This window comes from Poecile atricapillus, chromosome 15 (genome assembly GCF_030490865.1).
Source record: "Poecile atricapillus isolate bPoeAtr1 chromosome 15, bPoeAtr1.hap1, whole genome shotgun sequence".
Lineage (NCBI taxonomy): Eukaryota > Metazoa > Chordata > Aves > Passeriformes > Paridae > Poecile > Poecile atricapillus.
In genome coordinates this window covers 15,317,091-15,337,343 of record NC_081263.1, presented here as the reverse complement: position 1 = coordinate 15,337,343, position 20,253 = coordinate 15,317,091, and the positions used below count along the sequence as shown (strand labels likewise).

At 54.4% G+C, this 20,253-nt stretch overlaps 1 protein-coding gene across 7 annotated transcripts in view; it reads right to left on the bottom strand.

Moving 5' to 3' along the window:
• The window catches only part of L3MBTL1 (L3MBTL histone methyl-lysine binding protein 1), a 33,960-nt gene that overhangs the window by 4,629 nt on the left and 9,078 nt on the right, over positions 1-20,253 (bottom strand). For 3 of the 7 annotated variants that reach the window (XM_058850949.1, XM_058850951.1, XM_058850948.1), the window contains 21 exons: positions 16,364-16,553; positions 15,975-16,137; positions 13,679-13,902; positions 12,822-12,966; positions 12,546-12,684; positions 11,795-11,918; positions 11,120-11,207; positions 8,979-9,070; positions 8,285-8,389; positions 7,383-7,518; positions 6,808-6,908; positions 5,625-5,776; positions 5,463-5,539; positions 5,016-5,101; positions 4,351-4,461; positions 3,969-4,083; positions 3,616-3,715; positions 2,542-2,739; positions 2,234-2,280; positions 1,395-1,552; positions 698-760 (listed from right to left, as the gene is read on the bottom strand). In XM_058850949.1, the coding sequence (XP_058706932.1) occupies positions 698-760; positions 1,395-1,552; positions 2,234-2,280; positions 2,542-2,739; positions 3,616-3,715; positions 3,969-4,083; positions 4,351-4,461; positions 5,016-5,101; positions 5,463-5,539; positions 5,625-5,776; positions 6,808-6,908; positions 7,383-7,518; positions 8,285-8,389; positions 8,979-9,070; positions 11,120-11,207; positions 11,795-11,918; positions 12,546-12,684; positions 12,822-12,966; positions 13,679-13,902; positions 15,975-16,110 (2,397 nt within the window). In that variant the 5' untranslated portion in view covers positions 16,111-16,137; positions 16,364-16,553. The remainder of the gene's footprint in view (positions 1-697; positions 761-1,394; positions 1,553-2,233; positions 2,281-2,541; positions 2,740-3,615; positions 3,716-3,968; positions 4,084-4,350; positions 4,462-5,015; positions 5,102-5,462; positions 5,540-5,624; positions 5,777-6,807; positions 6,909-7,382; positions 7,519-8,284; positions 8,390-8,978; positions 9,071-11,119; positions 11,208-11,794; positions 11,919-12,545; positions 12,685-12,821; positions 12,967-13,678; positions 13,903-15,974; positions 16,138-16,363; positions 16,554-20,253) is intronic. The other 4 variants (XM_058850950.1, XM_058850952.1, XM_058850954.1 and 1 more) reach the window with 3 other exon arrangements.

Below are 20,253 nucleotides of genomic sequence, written 5' to 3'. Positions count from 1 at the left end.
GCTTACACTGCAGCCAGATTGGGATTCTGTGCTGGAGAGCCCCACAGGCACAGCACAGAGCCATCACAACCTGCTCTGGGCAGGCAGCCATCCATTCCCTGCTCCAGGGACCAGCACCCGCGTTCAGGGACTGCCCCGGTACAGCTCTGCCTGCCTGAGCACCCTTAAAGCACAGGGGCCATTCCCAGATAGGGAATTGTACATTGGTTGTACCCAGGATCAGCCCCAAGTGTCAGAGCCACCCCACATCTGCCCACAGAGGGTCCAAAAACACCGACCCTGACAGGCAGCAGTGCCACCCAACTGCTGTGCTGGTCAGAGGGGCAGAGGGGGAAGGATGAAAGGGTGAGGAGGAGCAGCTCCCCTCACGAGGCAATGGTGCTCTCAAGGCAGCACCATCCTCCTCCTGCCCCACATCTGCATCCCCTCAGAGGGGCCCTGTTCTCCCATGCTGGGAGAGCAGAGCAGCACAGCTCCCTGGGGGTCAGCAGCTCCCCTCCTGCCCCATATGGGCACAGCCAGATGGCTGCACACTCCCATGCAGTGGGACTGCAGGGCAGAACCACTGCCGGGTGCTGGATGTGGCCTCAGCATCCAGCAGCAAGGCACTGCAGGAAGGCCACTGGCCAATTCCCCCTGGCCCTGGTGGCAAACAGTTGTCCTTGACCACCTGCTCTCATCTGACAGCCCCTCTCACCTCATCCTTGAAGAGCTTGGCTTGGTCCTCACAGCCCGTCAGAGTCTGCACAAAGCTAAAAACCTTGGAATAAATGAGAGAAATGTCAAGACAGAGCAATGTTTCTGGCTGGAGGCTCCCCTGAGCCCACATCCTCCTATTTTGAGCCCTGCAAGGTGCCATGGGGCTCTTGGGGCAGAGGCTGCAGTTGCTTTGCTCTCCCATGCCAGAGTCCACCCCTGGCCCTGAGCACAGGCACTGGCCCGAGAGTGCACACGTGGCACACGCAGGGGAATGGGAACATCAGGGGATTGTTCAGGTTGGCAGAGCCCTCTGAGATCATTGAGGCCAACCACTGACCAGCACTGCCAAGGCCACCACTGGCCCATGTCCCCAGGTGCCACATCCACACACCTTTTGAACACTTCCAGGGATGGTGACTCCACCACTGCCCAGGGCAGCCTGTGCCAGTGCCTGAGAGCAGGCAGGGGCTACTGGGGCTGGTGCCAGAGCTCCTCCACCTACTCAGGCCTTAACAGGGGTCACCATGGCTGCCCAAAAAAGTGAGAAAAGCTAACAACATGTCTGGCAGACCCCTCCTTGCTAGCCCAGGGACGTGGCCACTGAAGTGCCTGGTGCATGCGCCATGGTGCTGCACAGCCAGGCAGGGCACTCCCAGCACATCAGGGGCCAGCACAGAGCTGTCCAAACACCTCACCTCATCAGTGGTCCACTTGGCCACCGTGGCTGCTGTGATGCCAGCCACCCCTGGCAGCAGCTTGCAGTGCTGCTCCCAGCACAGGGACAGGGAGCGGTCGGGGTGGGCGGACAGGGCGGACATGAAGAGCGACTGGTGCATGTTGTCTGAAGAAATAGCTGGGGATAAAGCACAGCATGTGATACGAGGTAAAGGATGGGATCACCCCATGCAGGTATCAAGAGCTAGTGGCTGTCTCTTGAGTCAGTGTATCCAAGTGTTTAGTTAGGTGGGATTAGGGATACTGGGGAAAGAAGTTGAGACAAGCTTGGCTTGGCCTTGTTCTCATGACCTTTAATCATTTATTTTCCACTCACCCCCAGTGGTGGGGTAGGTGGCAGGACAGCCCATGCTGAAAGGGATGCTGGATGGAATACACATCAGGCATCTGCCCCTGTCAGGCATCAGAACTAAATGCCAAGCCAACTGTCCAGCATCAGTTTCTGTGTGGCAGCAGTAATTTGGCACTTCACAACCACACTCAAATTTTGGGGCACAACTTCCCCACAACTTCCCACTATCCCTAAGAGGACAAAGCACCACAGAAAATACACGGCCATAGAGGGGATCCTAATTCCATGCCATGAAGCACTCAAAGATTCTCAGCCATAACCCCAGAGCCAAACCAGGGGAGCTTGCGAGCCCTGGCACAAAGCCCACATGTCTCTTGTCAATGACCACAAGCCCCTCACTGGGGTGGATCTGTGTGAGCCAAGGCAGATCTGCCCCCAGCACCCCCACCCACCCCAGCTCCTCCAGCCTTGCCCTGCAATGACACCATGGCAGAGGATGGCACTTACTCTGGTAGTCTTCCTGCTGGATCTTCCGGTACTTTGGAGGTCTCCCTCTAAAGAGACAGGAAGACTGATGTCTGGCTGGGCTGGGACTGGCCCCAGAGCCCTCCTCCCCAGCACCCAGATACAGTGAGAGCAGGGACCCCTTGGACCCTGACCCAAAGGCTTGGCAGCCAAAGCCAGAAACCATGGGAAGAAAAAGCGAGAGGTGCCCAGCAGAGCCGGCAGGACCGAGGCCAAGGAGCCTCTGCGGCCTGGTGACCCCTGCCAGGGTGGGCAGTGTGGCCCAGGGGCCCTCCCTCCCGTGCCCCTACCTCCCGTGGTGCCGAGATTTCTTTCGCTGAGGGAAACCCATGGGGCTCCTCTTGCGAGTTGAGGCCTCGGTGTCAGACAGGTCGGCCTTCAGCCTGCCCTGGTTCTTCTCTGCCAGCGGGCACCCTGAGAGGCAGTAATGGGCTGTGAACCTCCCCGTCACATGGCCTGAGCCATCGCAGCCCGGTGTGGGGCACTTCCTAGAGAACAGAGGGGATACAAGCGTTGGGCCCAGCTTGGAGCATGGGATGAGCCAGCAGGGCCACCCTTCTGCCCACGAGCACAGGCAGCCATTGCCCTGGCCATGGAAAGCAGAGGAAAGATGTTCCGAGCAAACTGCTGAGGCCAGGCTGTTGGGGGCAGGGGCAGGGCACAGCCAGTCCCTCCAGGTACAAACCTTGGCCCTCTGCCATCCCTGAAACCCTGGGCAAGGCACCAGCGTGCTGATCGAGCAGCTCTTTGGGGCTCCCAGAGTCCCCATCTTCCTTTGCCCCCACAGGCATCCAGACCAGCCTCAGAGCGAGCAGTAAACTTGTGCCAGGAGCATGGCCAGCAGAAAAACCTCCGGGAGGCAGACCTGCCGTCCCCATCCTCATGGATACTCCACCATACAGGCTCCTCCTGACACCAGCTTAGGGCTGGGGTTAGCACTAGACCCAGCCTGGTTTCCCCTAGAAAAGGTCCTTCAAGTGACTGCCTGAGCTGGAAACATGCACTGCTTCTTCTTGGAACTTCCCAGCTCAAAGCCTAACAGGGAAGGGCATCAAAGAGGGGTGGGGGAGACAGCGTCCTCCCAGCTGGTCAGTGAACAGCACACTCACTGTCCTCTCCACAATCCACAGGTGCCCGTGCTAGGTGGACACACAGGACACCTTCAGGGGCTCTGGGGCCACAGGACAGGAACAGGAGGGGCTCACAGGGGTTACTCCAGTTGGGGGGTGCTGCCCTGGGGGAGCAGGGGGCAGGGCCAGGTGTGGGGTCAGTGCAGGGAAGGGCTGGATGCTGCAGGTGGGGGTGGCAGGTGAGGAGGAGCAGAGGAAGAGCTGTGTCTCTCCGGGCCGTGCCAGGGAGCTCACCTGTGGTGAAAGCTGTACTTGGAGCTCTTGGAGTGAGGGATGCTCTTGCAGCCCAGGCTTGGGCAGCCCCCATGGGCAGAGGAGGCCGGTTCCTTTGGCCCTGCAGCCGGGGGAGAGGAACAGGAGAAAGGCTGTCACGGCTGCAAGCCCAGGCAGAGCCAGAGCTCTGAGCTCCCTGCCTGCACCAAACAGGGAGAGCTTTTCCAACTGACAAATCCACGGAGTGGCCTCTCCTCCCTGCCCATTCTCAGCCAGAACCTGCCCTCCCACTTCTGCATGAGCAGGTGCAGTGACAGTGGTATCTGGCATGCTTGTGCCCTGTGGGAAGGGACTGACACAGCAGCAGCACTTACTGAGAGGAGGCTGCAGTGGATGTCCTGTTTTTGAGCACCAGCCCATGGGATGGATGTCTGGATGATCCGCATCAATCCAGAAATCATACACGTGGCTCCAACCATCAAAATGGACCTGGGGAAGCAAGTAGAGAGGTCACCCTTCAAATGCCAGCACACCTCTCTGAGGAGCTCTGGAGCCCTCCGAGTTGAGGGCAAGCAGCAGGGTAGAAGTGCAGTTCTACTGAGAGAACAAGGCTCTCCACTCCTGGAGCCAGGCACTGGGACCTGCCCACCTGTGCACACTGTGCTTCCACACAGCACTCCCAGTGAGCTGGGAAGGGCAGGAGCGAGCCAGCACAGTGCCTGGACACAGGCTCAGCACTGATGCTCTAGCACTCACCTTTATCCTGTGATCTTCCACATCCTCCACACTGGCCACTCGGATGAAGGAAGGAGTCCTCCTGTCCACTGCCTCCAGCTTCATGTTGACCAGGAAGCCGTGGGGTGGGCGCTGGAAGAGCCCAGTCAGGGGGAGCAGAGCCCTGTTTCAGGCTCTTGTCCCCTCAGCAGCTTTCCCAGCACTGTGTCCTCCTTGAGCCAGCTCCCACCCCTGCCCTGGCCAGGGAAGAGCCATCCCAGCTCGCAGTGGCAACAGGAGAAGTGGGAATAGGCTCCCTGCATTTGAGCTGTCTTTAACAAGATGTACCCCAGGGAAGAAGGTCTCTAAGAGACACATTTTGGGGATCTACATTGCAACCATGCTTGGCTGGACACAGCTGCTGGTGGTGCAGTTTGAGACAAAAACTAATCAAGCAAACTTAAATTATTTCCCATCACTCAGCTCCTGTTTAGCTGAGGGTACAGTCATACTCCTCATTTTTCCCAATTTTGAACTATTTGCCCAGGATAGCCCTGACTTCTGAACCCTGAGTGTAGATCCAAAGCCTAGGCCTGTGGCAGGAGAAAACAGAGCATCTCGGGACTTGTCACAAAAGCAGAGACCTGACAAGGAAGAAAACCCAAATTCCTGCCAAAGTGGGCTGGAGCAGATGATGTGACACTCACCACTTTAAAGGCCCAAGCTGGGACAGCAGATGCTCCAGTTTCTTTCAAGTACTTTTCCCAGGTGAAGTTGTCGGGATCAGGGTAATCTGGAAGGAGGAAGATGCAGAAGGTGAGCCATGCCTGCAGGAAATCAGAAACTACCCCAGGATGCCCCACTGCCTTTGAGGGCTAACCAAGTCTCTGCCAGGTGCATGGGAACCTGAGAGACACCCAAGAAGTGCTGCTATTTTCTCATGGACCATGAAACCCACAGTACAAGGAAGCAGAAACAGCTGTGTGTACACAGCTGGGGTCCTCCTCCTATCTCTGAGTGGAGGCTTGGCCCAACACAAGCACTATGCTGCACCTGAACATGTGTACAGGAACCTTGACATGAGGTTTGTGTCCCCCACACCACCCTGGGAAGATGGTTCCTCCCAAGCTGCCCCTGACTGAGCATTGACTCACCCTGAGGAGGTGTGAGGGGTTTGCCATGCTCATGACACCATCCAACGGGGTGAATGTATGGACTGCTGGGATCACACCTAGAAAACATACCCAAGCTCTTACACAGGGCCCTCTGTGCATGTCTCCCCACCACTGGCCCCCCAAGAGCCTCTGTGCACTCACCAGTAGTCATAAGTATCATCCCAGTTGTCAAAGTGCACCAGAAAGCGATTGTCCACCACGTCAGTCACTGTGGCAACACAGATCAGGGAAGGGTTCATGCGGTCCACGGCTTCAAGCTTCATGCCCACCTTGAAGCCTGGGGAAGCCTCGTGCTGGCAGGAGAGAGGGGCAGGGCTTTTTCAGAGCTGCAGCCCCAGCTCCTTCCTCACCACTTCCTATGTCTGCTGCAAGGAGACACCTGCCCAAACCCTCTGCAAACCAGACCCTCTCTGGCCTCCAGACAGGCCTGGGACCACTCAGGCTCCCAAATGGGCAGTGTGCAGCTGTGCAAGGAAAGAGGAAGGGGGTAAGAAGCTCAGCTGGGCCACACAAAGAAAGAGGAAAAGTGATCTTCAGACCCTCAGGAAATAATATATTTATATATTATATAAGCAGCAAATTCCAAGAGAGAAAAAACCTCCAACTGATGCTAGTTCTGATTTTGTCCCAAAACAGTTGTTTGTGGTCACAGTCAGCAGCAACCAAAGCCTCAGGCATGGCAGGAGAATCTGGGATGGGGCCCTTCTCCCTTCCCTGCCTTTATTTCTTGAATCCAGATTCTGTGCAAAACACACACACTGGTGGGGATGTTGCAGCAATGAACAGCAGGGTTTAGACACAATAAATAACTTGGAGAGGCTGATTCGCCAGTAGGGTGAGTTTCCTCTGCAGCTGACAAAGGAATGATCAGCATTTTCATTCTCCTATATTCCCACTTTCCTTACCCAAGCTTCCATGTAAAAAAAAATAGGTAGACACAGAAACAACAAAGGCACAAAACAGAGACAAAGGAATTATACTTATGAAATATTAAATGATGTATTTTTAGCCAAATAATTGTTGAGAGTAGTAGTTACTTCTCCTCACCAGTACTTCTGTAACAGATTTAATTGTACATGAGATCAACCTGGATGAAACAGAATCAGAGCAGCACCAGTTCTGGGCAGATCAAATGAGTGCCCAAGCTACAGATCCTGAACAGCGAAGTGTGCCACACACTCCTGGCTCTTGAGCACTGTGGGCTTGAGGAGTGTGGGATGGACAAAGCAAAGCCCAGAGCTAGTGGAAGCATTTTGCTCAGCTGGAGGGAAAGAGTCACAGCTGAACCTGTAGGCTCTGGCAGGAAGGAGATGCTGCTACTCACAGTGTTTCGGACCATGAAGAGGTGCTTAGGAGCTGCCTGAGCCTTTGTTAACTTCAAGTAGTTTGTCCAGCTGAATTCTTCTTCCTTATAACCTACAACCCCTCAGGAAGAGAAATGAGAGCAGTGAGTTCACAGCTAGGAGGATGTGAGGGTGAGCCTGGCCATCCCTGACCCACTGTCACCCTGCCAGTGTATCCTGCTGTGGGCACACAGGATCTACAGCAGCCCTGGGATGCCCAAAGCCCACGGCTGAGGGCTGATGGTTGGTTTTGAAGGGGTGTTAGGAAACATGAGCAGGGGAGTGGAAATCCAGAGCACAGCTGCTCCTCCCGTCCTGTGTGCCCTGAGGCACAGATGGTGGCACTGGGAGGTCCAGAGCAACGGGGCTTTGCCTCAAAATTTGAGCAAGCAGAGATGGATGCCTGAAATGTTGTCCTGTGGAACTCCCCCAGTACAGCAGCAACCCTTCCTGCCCCATGGAACCACCCTCTCCCCACCTCAAGCTCTACATTTGGCCCACTCTTCATCCCCCTCCTTCAGCAGGACCCAGCACCTGAGATGAATTAACTCCTTACCTTTGGGGGGCTGGAGTTTGTGCCCTGTCTCCTCAAACCAGCCAGCAGGGTGGATGTCAGGGGAGTCAGCATTCAGCCAGAAGTCGTGGCACTCTGAGTAGCCGTCGAAGTGAAGACGCATCCGGTAACCACACACCTGCCAGCAGGGAGGCAGGAGAAGAAAAGGGCCATGGAGACCTGCTGCTGTCCCTGGCTGAGCATCACACCCTCTCCTCTCCCACACACCAGCTCAGCATGGGTCACTCTGGGAAGCTAAAAGCCAATCACAGGCCAGTGCCCAAACTGGGAGGCACAAACCAGTCCCAAAGGGTGTCCAGCATGGAACAAGGTCAGTGCAAAGCCACCACAAGCCAGCCCAAAGAAGGTATGTTCAGGCTGGTGCATTAAATGCCATGGTGGAGCACCTTGCTGGATTCAGCAAGTGCAAAGACTCCCTTTTCTGCAGCCCAGGAAGCTGCTGGTGCAGGGATTTTGGCTAAATGCCACACTGGCTGCCTGGGGAGCTCTGTGAGACAAGGCTGGCTTGGCTGCCACATGGCTGAGTGACAAGTGGACCTGCATGGACACAAGGAAGGGAGTGGGATGCCTCCACACCCTCCATCTCAAGGGCTCAGACCTGTCTTAGGGACATAAGCTGTTGCCATCAGCACAATCCCCCCCTCCATGCTGTGTCAGGGTGACAGAGAGACCAACACAGCTCCACAGCGCTGTGTCCTGTCCCTCCAAGCTGGCAGGGAACTCCCTGCTTGTTTGCCTGTGGTGCTGAAGCAGCAGCTCATCTCCTGCAGCAACAGGCCCTGTCTCCTCCAGGGGCCAGCTGGCAGCACCTCCCCTGCCCCAGAGCCTCTGGGTGAATGGAAGCCAGGAGGAGCCAAGGAATACGGGCACTAGAGGCTCCTTACCTCAGCCACTGTCAGGATGAAGTACATAGATGGGTGCTGCGGGTCAATCCCCTCCAGCTTCATCCCCACTTTAAAGCCATTCTTGTGCTGGGAAGCTACTTGGTACTGGAAACAAAAATTAAACTACAATGTAAAACCAACACAGGGAGTTGGGTCTGGAGCCCACCAAGGGAGCAATCACCAGGCAATGGGAGCTGCTGGGACCAAGAGACTGTGGGCCACAGGTTATGTTGTCATCCAAATTTTAATTTTTTCCCATAGAAAAAAAAAGTGTTTCACCTCCTTATGGATTTACATCTCTTGCTATTGGCAGGGCAAGGTGTCCCTGGGGTAAAAGCTGCAGCCAGGGGAGAGGGGCACGGGCCTGACTTGTTTGCACAGCCTCAGGAGAGCCCACCTGGCTTCCAGGAAGGGCTGGAAAGGCTCCACCACTCTGCCAGAGCCAGAGCAGTGTCCTAGGCAAAGATGGGGTGTTTGGGATGGGGGCCAGCACCCTGCTGGGGAGTGGGACTCCAGGCAAATCAAAACTGGAGGCTGCCCAGTCCCTTCCAGCTGACAATGGGAGCTTGGCTATTGCTTAGAGTCCCGCAAAACAGGGAAGCAAGGAAGAGAGGAGAAGGAGGAGGGGTGGGAAAAAAAAGGGAAAGAAAAGAGAAGATGAAAGAGGGAAAAAGACAGGAAAATCCCAACTCACATCCTGGAAGAGATCTAAAGGGGCAGCAACAGCTTTCTGCTCCTCCAAGTAGGACGCCCAAGACCAGCCTTCTTTCTTCTCCTCACTGGCACCTGAGCGCAGCACAAACGCACACAAACGCTGCTGAGGGGCCACTCCAGCCCTGCCCCGCTGCCTCGGGGCCATCCCGCTCTCACACAGGGTCCTGCACCCCTACAAAGCTCAGCAGAATCCTACCAGAGCCCCTTTTCCAGAAAACCGGGCCAGTTGCACAACGAGAGGCAGAGCCAGGAGTCCCCGTGACCCAAATGTCCTGAACCATGTCCTAGGTAAGGCACCTGGGCTGGTGGAAGGTGTCCCTGCCCATGACAGGGGGTGGAACCAGATGGGCTTTAAGGACCTTTCCAATGAGTCTGGGATTCCAGGGAGTGTGAGGGATGAACCATCAGGACACCTGTGCAACCAGACCCTGCTCCAGCCACAATATCTGCTATGTCCACACAGGATGAATTTGGGGCAGCCAGCAGGATCCATGCAAAGGTCTGGGAATCATTGCCAGCTGCAAGGGGCTCCTAGAGAGTCAAACCAGCAGCAGGTTCACATCCCAGCTCTGCCATCCTCTGCTCTGAGCCACCTGAGCCCCCATGGCACAGCAAGGCCACTCTGGTGCCCTCTGATGTATCTGCCCATATGACAAAGAAGACAGCACTGTCTCTTCACAGGCAGGGAGGTGACTCTTCATGCCTTTGAGAAGGCCACAAAGGCCTTGCCCAAGAACCATGAGACACAACCCAAGTATCTTGCTCTCCAGCTTCTTTGTCTCCCATTAGGGAGCTGAAGGGACTCCAGGGGTGCTTGTGCCTATTCTGGTGCTGAGGAATTCCCAGCTGCAAGTCAGCCATGGCAGACAGCCTCAGGTAGGGCAGGCCACAAATGCAGGGGAAAACCAGACCAACTCCTTCCTCCTTCTTAGGGGAAGAGGAGATGGGGAAAAAACAGAAACTTAGGGAAGAAATTAAAGCTGAACTTCAGTGAGCAAGGTGACTAATCTTGCTTTGCTGACACTTCAGAGTGAAAAACACTTTTACTATTCATTAGGACATAGAAAAAGTGCCAGGCATGGCTGGGGAATCTGTGAGTACAAGCTCTGCACTCCTAGGGAATGACAAATACACCAAGAGTCAGAGCATACACTGAATGCTGCACTGAGGCATCCAGGTGTGTATTTTGTTTGCTGAAGTACTTCTAAATTAAGAGAAAATATAATGCTGAAGTAACAAAGCTCATCACTGCTTACTTGTATGCAGCAGGGAAGGTTACATGCTCAGGGCTCAGAGTGAGAAGCAGATATGAGATCTGAGATTCCTTTTTAAGGGTGGTTAACTCAGTGTAACATCAGGGGTTAATGACACCTCGCCCCTGACACTATCCCTGCACTTGGCTATGGAGAGCAGTATGAAGTTGGAACAGTTTAATTTTAAAATTATTTTGAGTATGACCTTCAGTACTCAAAGACAAAAGGTTTCCCATAAATGTTTATTTTCAGTGTTTCCCAAAGTTTTCCTTGACAATGCAGAGAAAAAAACCAACCAAGCAAACACTGCATCCCTCAGCTTGTCTCCTTTCCCTCCATGTCAACAGCCCTGCTTCTGAGATCTCTGACACAGTCCCAGAACAGATCCCCACAGGATGAGACAACCCCAAATCACACGGTTTCATTGGCACCACCTCTACACGAGCAGCTCCCAAACTTGTGAGCTCCTGATGCCACGAAGGAAGTTCCCCATGAGCCCACCCCGAGGGAGGGCAGTCCTGTTCTGGCTCAGGACAGTGTCCCTGGGAGCAAACACAGTGTCCACGAGCCAGTAAGAAACTGAGCTCCCAAGGGGAGGGGCAGGAAGCTCTGTCCAGCACGGGCCAGTGCTGTGTCCATAGGGGAGCCCCCTTCCCATGGAGAGAAAGAGAGGAAAGGAGAGAAACGGAAAGAGACAGAGAGAGCAGGATCAAGCAAGCAGAGGAGCTTACAAGCCTTCAGGACCACATGCTAGCACATTGCAGTGGGTGTTTGACCCTGCAGGAGCACCAAAAGTGTCCAAACCTGGAGTGGGATCCCCCAGCCCCAGCAGGAGTGCTCACCCCACCACCCACCCCACCCTTCTCACCGTGCTGGCTCCCGTTCCACGCCTCAGCCTCCAGATTGCTCATGGCAGAGTCTTCCACAGAGCTTTTCCTCTCTTCCTGCTTTTCCTCCTAGACATGAGAGCAGACAAAACAGAACCCAGGTCCACAGAGGTTTTGGGCTGTGTTGTACCCTCACACTGGTGCCCAGAGCCACAGTGCACCTCCACAAGGTCTATGGTTTGACCAATGCCTGGCCCAGAAATGGGCTGCCAGAGAATCTGATGATGGGAGCTTGCAGGGACATCGGTGCTGACTGGTAGCAATCACACCTGGACTGGACCTGCTACAGACAGGGCTGGCAAGCAGAGTCTCCTTGCCTTGTCAAAGCCTCTCCTTCCCCAGGACACCCAGCAAACAGACAGACACTCCCCTGCTTCAACCCCTACTTTGGTGGCCCAGACTCAAGAGAGACTGACCTCAAGAGACAGCCTGGCACTGCCCAGGCCTCAGTGCTCCATGTGCCAAACAACCAGCCCAGTGCCACCAGCCCAGCCTCATCTCCACACACTCAAATCTTTTTGGCATTTTGGCCAAGCCGTTTCCCTTTTGACCTGCAGCTGACAGAGCCCTGAGCAGCACGATGAGATCTGTGCACACAGGGCTGGCCCCCAGCCCCCACGACACTGGCTGCACACACCCCTCACTGTCTGTCCTACCATTTGCTCAGATTCATATTCTTCCTCCGAAGGGCTCTGATAGTCCTTCCTCTTTCGTTTCTTCACAGGCTTGAGGATTTCAGTGGTATTGGTGCTGCTGGCAGAGTTTTCCACGATGACAGACCTGCACAGAGGGAGGGAGGACCAAGCACTGAAGCCAGTGCAGCACGGTGACACTGCCTGGGGTGTCAGTAAGGGAGGGGCTGCTGGACAATCACCGTCCCCCCATTTCTTACACATGCCCCCACCCCTCCTGATGGATGTACAAGCTGCCAAGAGTTAGAGCCAAGGACAGGCCAGAGTCACCCTCACACACTTGGATGTCAGAAACCTAAACCCAGGGATGAATCAAAAGGGATGTAGTTTAGAAGCAGGGCTCTAATCTGCACCAGAGATACTGGAAAACAAGTCCTGAAAGTCACACACTGGTCAGAAGTAGGGCTGGAACTGCCCCCGTGACATGTGGCGTTCCTCTGTGGCCTGCACTGCTGCAGCCTCCTGCTCCAGCAGATATGTTTCAAAGGTCACTAATTGGACAGGAGAAAATCTGGTTCCTGTGCTTCTTGCTGTTCCCTTGGGAAGTTTTCCTTCTCTCATCCTGCCTCCAGGAACAAGAGGAACGTGTGGGACCCCCAGCACCTGCCAGAGGCAGATGCGCTCACATCCCGTGCTGGAGCATGTGGATCAGGGCAGGGAGGAAGGGCAGAGGGATGGAACTGGCTCTGCAGGGCACAGACCCCCCTTCCTTTACCTCTCTTTGAACTGCTGGTGGCAGTGCTCGCTGCAGAAGCCCCTGCCCTCGCGGGCCCCGTCCCACACGTGTCTGCGGCCGCAGGTATCGCAGTGGCACAGGCCTTCTGCCGCCGGCAGCGTGGGCTGCTCCGGCACCTCTGGGACACAGAGGAGAGCAGTGAGGCACAAGGAGGAACAGCAGATGCAGGAGGTATTTTCCTTACCCACAGAGACACCAGACAGCATCTGCTGCATGGTGGTACCCACCCCACAAGTGCCACCACGGTGTCCTTACCCTGAGCCACAGTAGGATTGTCTCTGCTGGGGGGTGCCACCTCAGAGTCCCCATCTTTCTCTGTGTGACCCTCCTTTACAGCTTCCACAGGAGGCATCTTATCAGCACTCACCACCTTCAGCGTCCCATACTCATTTATCCGGAACTGTGTCATTGAACAAAAAGCAGGGAAAGGGAGTTAAGGAGGACAGACATTTAACTGTGTGGTTACAACTGGGTCTGAAAATGAGGGACATGGTTTGGTCATCAGTGTGTCTGACAGAGGACAACTCTTCTGGGGACAGAGGTGAGCACAGCACCCCAGGCCCTGTGAAGGTGCTCTGCCTGCAGCCTGTGCTGGACACTCAGGTGACACCAGCACCAGCTGGAGCTGGCAGGTGGGTGGCTGGAGGATGAGGTGTCCTGAGGCTGAGCAGCAGATGAGAAATGGGTGCATTTTCTGCAAGCTGTCATGCACTGAGGGTACCCTGAGGTGCCCAGATGAGCACAAGGCCGCTGCTCCCAGGTTGAGGGCAGGAGCTTAGACAGAGCCAAGTCCACAGCATAGTCTGGAAGGAAAGATGTCCTGCACAGCCCATGATGTCCTGTAGCACCACTGTGCCTCCTTGTGCAGGGCAGAGCTGCTGCAGCCCCCCAGACACCTCTGTGAGCTCTGTACTAAGCTCCCTGGATGGCAAGGCCACAGGGATGGAGCAGAAGAAGAGCTGAAGCAACTGAAGGATCCTCCAGCCAGGGTGCAGGGGGGCCACAGCACACCCTGGTGCTCCCTGCCTGGCACAGGCTGGGGGATTTACAAGCACAAGCAGCTGTGGGGAGAGGCAGAGGGGTCAAACCCAGTAGCTCAGGGCCACACTTACCCGCAGGTTACTCCCAGGCAAAGTTGCCACCCCATCTTTCCACTCCAGCACACGGACTGTGCTGCAGGTCTGCACCCCACTGATCTGGGGAATGACAGCAGCTGTGATGGGCTCATTCCCTGCTCCTCTCTCTGGCCTCTCGGCCCCTGTGCTTCTCTGGGGCTCCCGGGGGAATCGCTGGATTTCTAAGGTGCTCGTGGGCAGGTTGATGGCAGTGGCGTTTGCTGAGAAGGGAAGAAAGGAGACAAACAAGCAGAGGCAAACAGAACAATTCACTGATGCAAATAAGGCTCAAAGGCAGCTCCAAATCCCAGAGGACATGGTCTCCCAGATGAGGGCTCTGCTGTGGGCCAAAGCACAGAGCAAGCAGGGCAATGCAAAAAATCTGCAACCAGTAATGGCTCATGCTGGGGGGGTGGCACCAACACTACCCACATTCAAGGGTTTCTACTTCAGCCTGATCTCAGACTGTTTCTGTGCCCAGGGTGTCCTGATGTGACAGGAATTTGCTCCTGGACTGCAACTTCCAGTTTAGTTACGTTTCAAAGGAACACACTGTGCAACCTAGGGCCTCCCTGCAGTGAGAACTGAGGCACCAGGAAAAACTGGGAGATCTTCTAGAGAACACCCCTGATCTCACCTAACACACAGCCATGCTTTGCTCAAACACCTCCTAAAAATACTGGTCAGCTGCACTCAAAATTGTCCCAGTTTTCAAGAAGGGTAAGAAGGACAACCCTGATAATTACAGGCCTGTAAGGCTCGCTACAGTGCTTGGTAAAATTACGGAGATTACTCTGGGAGTTCCTGGAGAACACTGGAGAGACAATGCAATTGTTGGTCATGGCCAACACAGGGGAAGTCCTGGTTAACCAACTAAATTTCCCTTTATGGAAAGGTCACCCCACTAAGCTGACCAAGCAAAGCCAATAGATGTGGGGTTTTAGGATTTTAGCAAAGCCTTGATACTGTCTCTCACAGCATCCTTCTGGACAAAGTGTCCAGTACAGAGCTCATCCAGTCCATTGTCCATCACGTGAACAAATGGATGATGGGGATCCTACAGTTGGGCTCAAAGCCTTACAGGAACTGGGTGCACATCAAGCTGGTGACCATCACCAGTGGGGTTGCCCAGGTTTTAGGGCCAGTGCTCCTAAATTTTCTATAAATGATCTGGATGTAGGAATTGAATGTCAATTAGGTAAGTTTATCTATGACAATAAATTAGGAGGAAGGTAGAGAGACGCTACACAGAGATCTGGATAGACCACAGAGCTGGCAATCCAATCACCATGTGCATGAAACAAGAGTAAGACCTGGATTCTGCACCTGGGATGGGATAATCCTGAAAAATTGTATGACTTGGGGAACAAGATTGGAGAGCTGTCCTGGGGAAGGGGCTCAAGGGCTTTGGGCTGAGGGCAAGTGGAACAGGAGGCAGCAGTGCCTTGGCAGCCCCAAGGGCCAGTCCTGTCCTGGGGGACATCAGGGATGTGACTGTCCTGCTCTGCTCTGGGGCAGCCTCACCTCCAGTCCTGGGCAGAGTTTGGGCCCCTCAGCACACACAGGACATCTGAGAGCTGGAGCTGTATCCAGAGGAGGGGACCAGGATGCTGAAAGGCCCCGCGGCCAGGACGTGGCAGGAGCAGCTGAGGCCACTTGGCCCATTCAGCTGGGAGGAGAGAAGGCTGAGGGGTGACCCCATTGCTCTCTGCACCTTCCTCCCAGGGGGCAGGTGCTGATCTCCCCTTCTGGGAGCAGCAATGGGACCCCAGGAGATGGAATGAAGCTGCCTCAGGGGCAGTTCAGGTTAGGAAAAGGTTCCCCACCCAGAGGCTGCTCAGTGCCTGGAAGAGGCTTCCCAGGGAAGGGGTCACAGCACCAAGGTCAGGGAGTGTCTGGACAGCACTCAGTCTCTGTGGTTTCATTTAAAGTGGTGGTGCCAGGAGCAGGGTTTTGGACTCAATGATCCTCATGGATCCCCTCCAGCTTGAGCTATTCTGGAATTCCAGGCTAATGCAGCAGCCCAGGAGCCCACAGCCCTGCAGAGCAGGCACCCAGCACACTGTGCTGCCCTGGCTCACAAGGCCCCTCACATCCAGGCTTCAGTTTAAAGCTCAGGAAGATTTGACTGACCACAAGCAGTCCAAGTGACGTGGGATATCCACAGAGAACCTCCAAGATGGCAACAGCAGCTTGTCTTTGCCTCCCAAGGTTTGGGAGGAGCACAGCCACACAAGGAATGTGGGCTGTGGAGGCTGAGGAGGCAGCAGATGGAGGGGGCTGCTCCACATACCTGGTATGATGAAGGCAGTGGTGGGCAGGTGGGTGCTCTGCACAGTGCTCTCGGTGGTGACCACGTGGACACTGACCTCCCCAGCAGCACTGCCCTTGGTGCTCCTCACCACCTCCATCTCCCCCCTGCTGTCCATCACCTTGCCTGGACACACAGTGAGGCCCTGTAGGGCAGCAGGGAAGAAACCAAGTTGGGTACCAGTATGAACACAACCATGGAGCGAGACAGTGACTGCACAGGATGGTCTCTCCCAGAAGAAACCCCTACAAGATGTACTAAAAGTCCATTAAACCCACATGAAGGTCACAGCTGACATCAACATGACCCATGAAAGCCCCTGTTGTGAGGTCCCAGCTCAGAGCCTGCAAATGCTGAGAGTTTTTTCTCACCTGGCACCACCATAAGATGGTACAAGCACAACAGGTCCACCACAAGCTGCTCCTGGCTCCCACGGGGGCCTACAGTGCTCTGACAGACTGTGACTGAGAGCTGCCAAATCCCACCCTGGAGCAGGCAGAGCTCCCTCCAGGTCCCCTTCCAGTTCTCCAGTTGGAGGGTCACCCTTGATCTTCTAACTGGCTGCAAGAGAGAGAATTTCACCAGTGACAGGAGTTACTGGGGGGTCACTGCCCCCTGAACCCCATCTGAGTTTCTCATGGCACTGGTGATGCTCAGCCTGTCTAGCCAGGAATCTCAAGGAAGAAGCAAAGTGTCAGGGCCTCAAGGGCACAACTGGCCCTCACTGGCTGTCACCAGCCCCCCACCCATGGGCCCAGGGGCTCCACATTGCAGCAGCATCCTCTCCAAAGCACCTGCTGCCAGGATGGAGGCAGGGCTACAAAGAGGACCACTGTCATGTCTTGGCCCCTTCTGATGCAGTTTGCATTTGAAAGGGAAGGCATCCCTGTGGAAAACAGGATACTCATTTCGGTGAAGAAGGGTCAGCTAAGACTTGGGCTACAAAGGACAAAGTCTGGAATTTTAAAACCAGAGACATTCAGATAAAGGTGTTATAACCAGAGGGCACAGAGTGCGATGGTGTGATCACATTGAGGAGAAGATCCAGTTCTCCCAGTTCTGTCAGGTTTGTGACCAGAAATATCAACACAGTTGATGTCAACTGGTAAACAGCACAGACCTTTCAGGCTCTCCAGGTGCAGAAAAGCACTGTTAAGTGTCAGGATAACTGAAGGAACCGAGAAACTAATCTGGACACCAGACTCCAAGTGAAAGCCAAAATAAATTTAGTAGCCAACCTGTTTCAGTGCTTCCTAATACCCCATAGGAATCTATCTGCTTTTTTTGGCACTTAAATCCAGTCAATCCTTAATTCATCATTGGGTCAAATATTTCAAGGACAGTTCCTCATTTTGTGGGAATTTTTGCCTTTTTTGAAAATCAAACAAAACTTGGGCCTGGAAAATGCCTAGAAAGGAAGAGAAATAACTAGATCCAGTGCTCAGGTTCATGATGCTCCACCCAGGTTTCTCACAGTCTCTGGTGTGAACACAAAAGCAAATATTTGCACAGGAAATGCCAAGCAGTAGTCAACATTATGGTTTAATTTTGGGCTCCAGGAGCAGGGAGTTGGACTTGATGGTCCTTATGTGTCCCTTCCAGTTTGGGATATTCTGTGATTGTGGATCACTCTCCAAATCCTTTAGGGGCTAGGCTGATGCTGTGGATAGTGGTTCTCCTGTGAGTTCAGGGTGAACAGAATGAATTTGGATTACAGATTGTGGTGCTGGTCTTTAAAGTGGAGAAGCTGAACAACTGCCATTAACCTCCAGACAGCCCCTCCTTCAGCAGCCTCCTGGGAAAGGCCTCACTGCAGCCAAGGGCATGTCCCAGCGCTGGGACAGCCCAGCTCAGAACGCTGGGAGCCCTTCAAGAGGCAGAGGAGCCCATTCCTGCCCTGCTGTTGGACTCGGTGATCTTACATGTCCTCTACAACCTTAACAATGCCATCATTCTACCACAAAGTGTGCCTCCTGTTCCCCTCAGCAGCAGTGTGAGTGCTTTGGCTGGAGCAACTTCTGTCTTGCTGGTGGAAACCTTTCCCTAACTCCTTGTCCCAACGCCCACCCTTTGAGCACACATGGAGCACAAATTCTATTCCAAGCCCAAAACCATTCCAAGGCCACACATGAGCAGCAACAACACTGTTGGTGTGAACTTGTAAGCACACTCTTGCCACAGCTGAAACTCAGCAGCTCCCAGGGTTCTCCCACCTCTTGTCAGGGGCTTCCATGGTGCCAGACAACAATTTACCACAACACTGCTTACACCAACCATAGCACACACTGTTAAACTTTTAACTCAGGATTCCTGGGATAACCCCCACAGACCCTGGACCATGGCCCCACAGGTGTGAGCATGACACTGGGCTGCAGAGCTCCATCCTCACCTGGAGGACTGAGAATCAGGACTGGAGATGTCATTTGGAGCTCACAGTTTTTAAAATCCCAATATGAAACCCCCTGGAGCCTAACCTGCTGTGAAGTATCTCAGGTCAGGAGTGCTAAATGAGGAAAAGGGGCTCAGCCACAGCTGTTACCTGCCCAAGCACCCCTGTCAGAGCAGGAGAAAGGCACTTTGGATAACCCTGCTCCCTGGGAGCAGAAAAGATGTCATGGGGGGGATGCCCACAGCTCAGACAACTCTGGCAGCCTCAGCTCCTGGAGCCAGAGCCCAGACAGGTACCACTGCCCCAGAGGTCCCTTCAGGGGGTCTCCTACAAGCCCTGGAGTGACCCATATTATCACAGGATAATTCAGGAACCTTGGCAGGTCTGTTATTCAACCTTCTGTTCCCAGCAGGTTGGTATCACACCAGGCTGCTCAGGGCTTTACCCAGCCACGTCTTTATCCAGCCTACTAGGGTGCAAACCTGCAAATTAGCACAGAAATTGGCAAACCAAACTCACACTTTTTCTTGGATGTTAGGAAAGGTTTTTAACCCCAGAGGGTGGTCTGGCATTGAACAGGCTCCCCAGGACAGTGAGAGCTCCAGAAGCATTTGGACAATGCTCTCAGGCATGGGGTGGGATTGCTGGGGTGTCTGTGCAGGGTCAGGAGTTGGAACAGGATCAGGATATTCTATGATTTGTTCTGCTGATTGCCCTAGATATTGAACAAAAGCCGTATTTATTTGTTTGCTTGTTTGTTTATCTAAGCTGTTGTTTAAAAAGCTTTTGGCCTACACATGTCCCAGTGACATATGATAAAGCTCTGCCCACCCAGATAAACCAGAATCAGGCTGCTCAGCATCCTTCAAAACCCATCCCCTCCCCCCAGGTAGCTTTTAAAAGAGCAACAGTGGAGCTGCAGTTGTTTTGGCCTTAAGAGTGAGGCCCTGAGTTCTCCATTTTTTTGGTATTGGGTGTAACCCCACATCTTACCAAGGGTGCAGGTGAGCCCCACCCCTCAGCCAGCTGCCCATCCGTTCCATGACTCCTCACATCCACTCCTCACTTCTGCCTTCTGCTGAGGGACACCCAAGGATCTCTGGCAGGAAAAGCCAGGAAGGAGGAAAGCCAGCCCAAGAAACCTTGGCCACACACACACACACACACACACACACACACACACACACACACGGTCCCTCCAGAGAACACCACACTGGCTGGAAGGTGGAATTTTTCAGGACAATTCTCATTTGGGAGCGCTTTGCTCTCTCCTGCTTTGCTCCTGGATTCCTGTGCCCTGTGTCAGGGTAGGGCTGTGCACATGGAGACTGTCAGCACCAGCCTATTCCAACCAGTTCTGACAGCAGGATCAGTGTCTCTGAACAGTGGTCTCTGTCAGAGACAAACCTCCAGGTTCAGGAGACAAAGCACCAACTCAGAGAGGGGTCCCTGCACAGCCCCTCACCCAGCAGGGAACAGCATCAGCCCAGAGCACAGTCTGACCAGCCTGAGCACCTGAGAGAGCTGGGAACACCAGCCCATGCACACAGCCACACGAGCCAAGGACACTGGCCACAAAACACACACTTTGGGGCAACAAGGATCACTGGCTCTGTTGCTCACAGAGGTTTAGCTCATCCAACAGAGATCGCTGGGTGCTGGCACAGCCACGTTCCGGACCAGTGACCTGGGGCTTGCAGAGCATCTCCAGGGCTGCCATACACACGAGCCTCCAGCTCTGCCTCACCCTCACACTCACCCTCACACCAAACAAGAGCCAGGGAATGATCTGCTCCTTGGGAAGAGGAGGGACATGCTGCATGCAACAGGCCATAGAGGAGCATGGAGAAAAGCAGCTCCCAGCATGGAGCC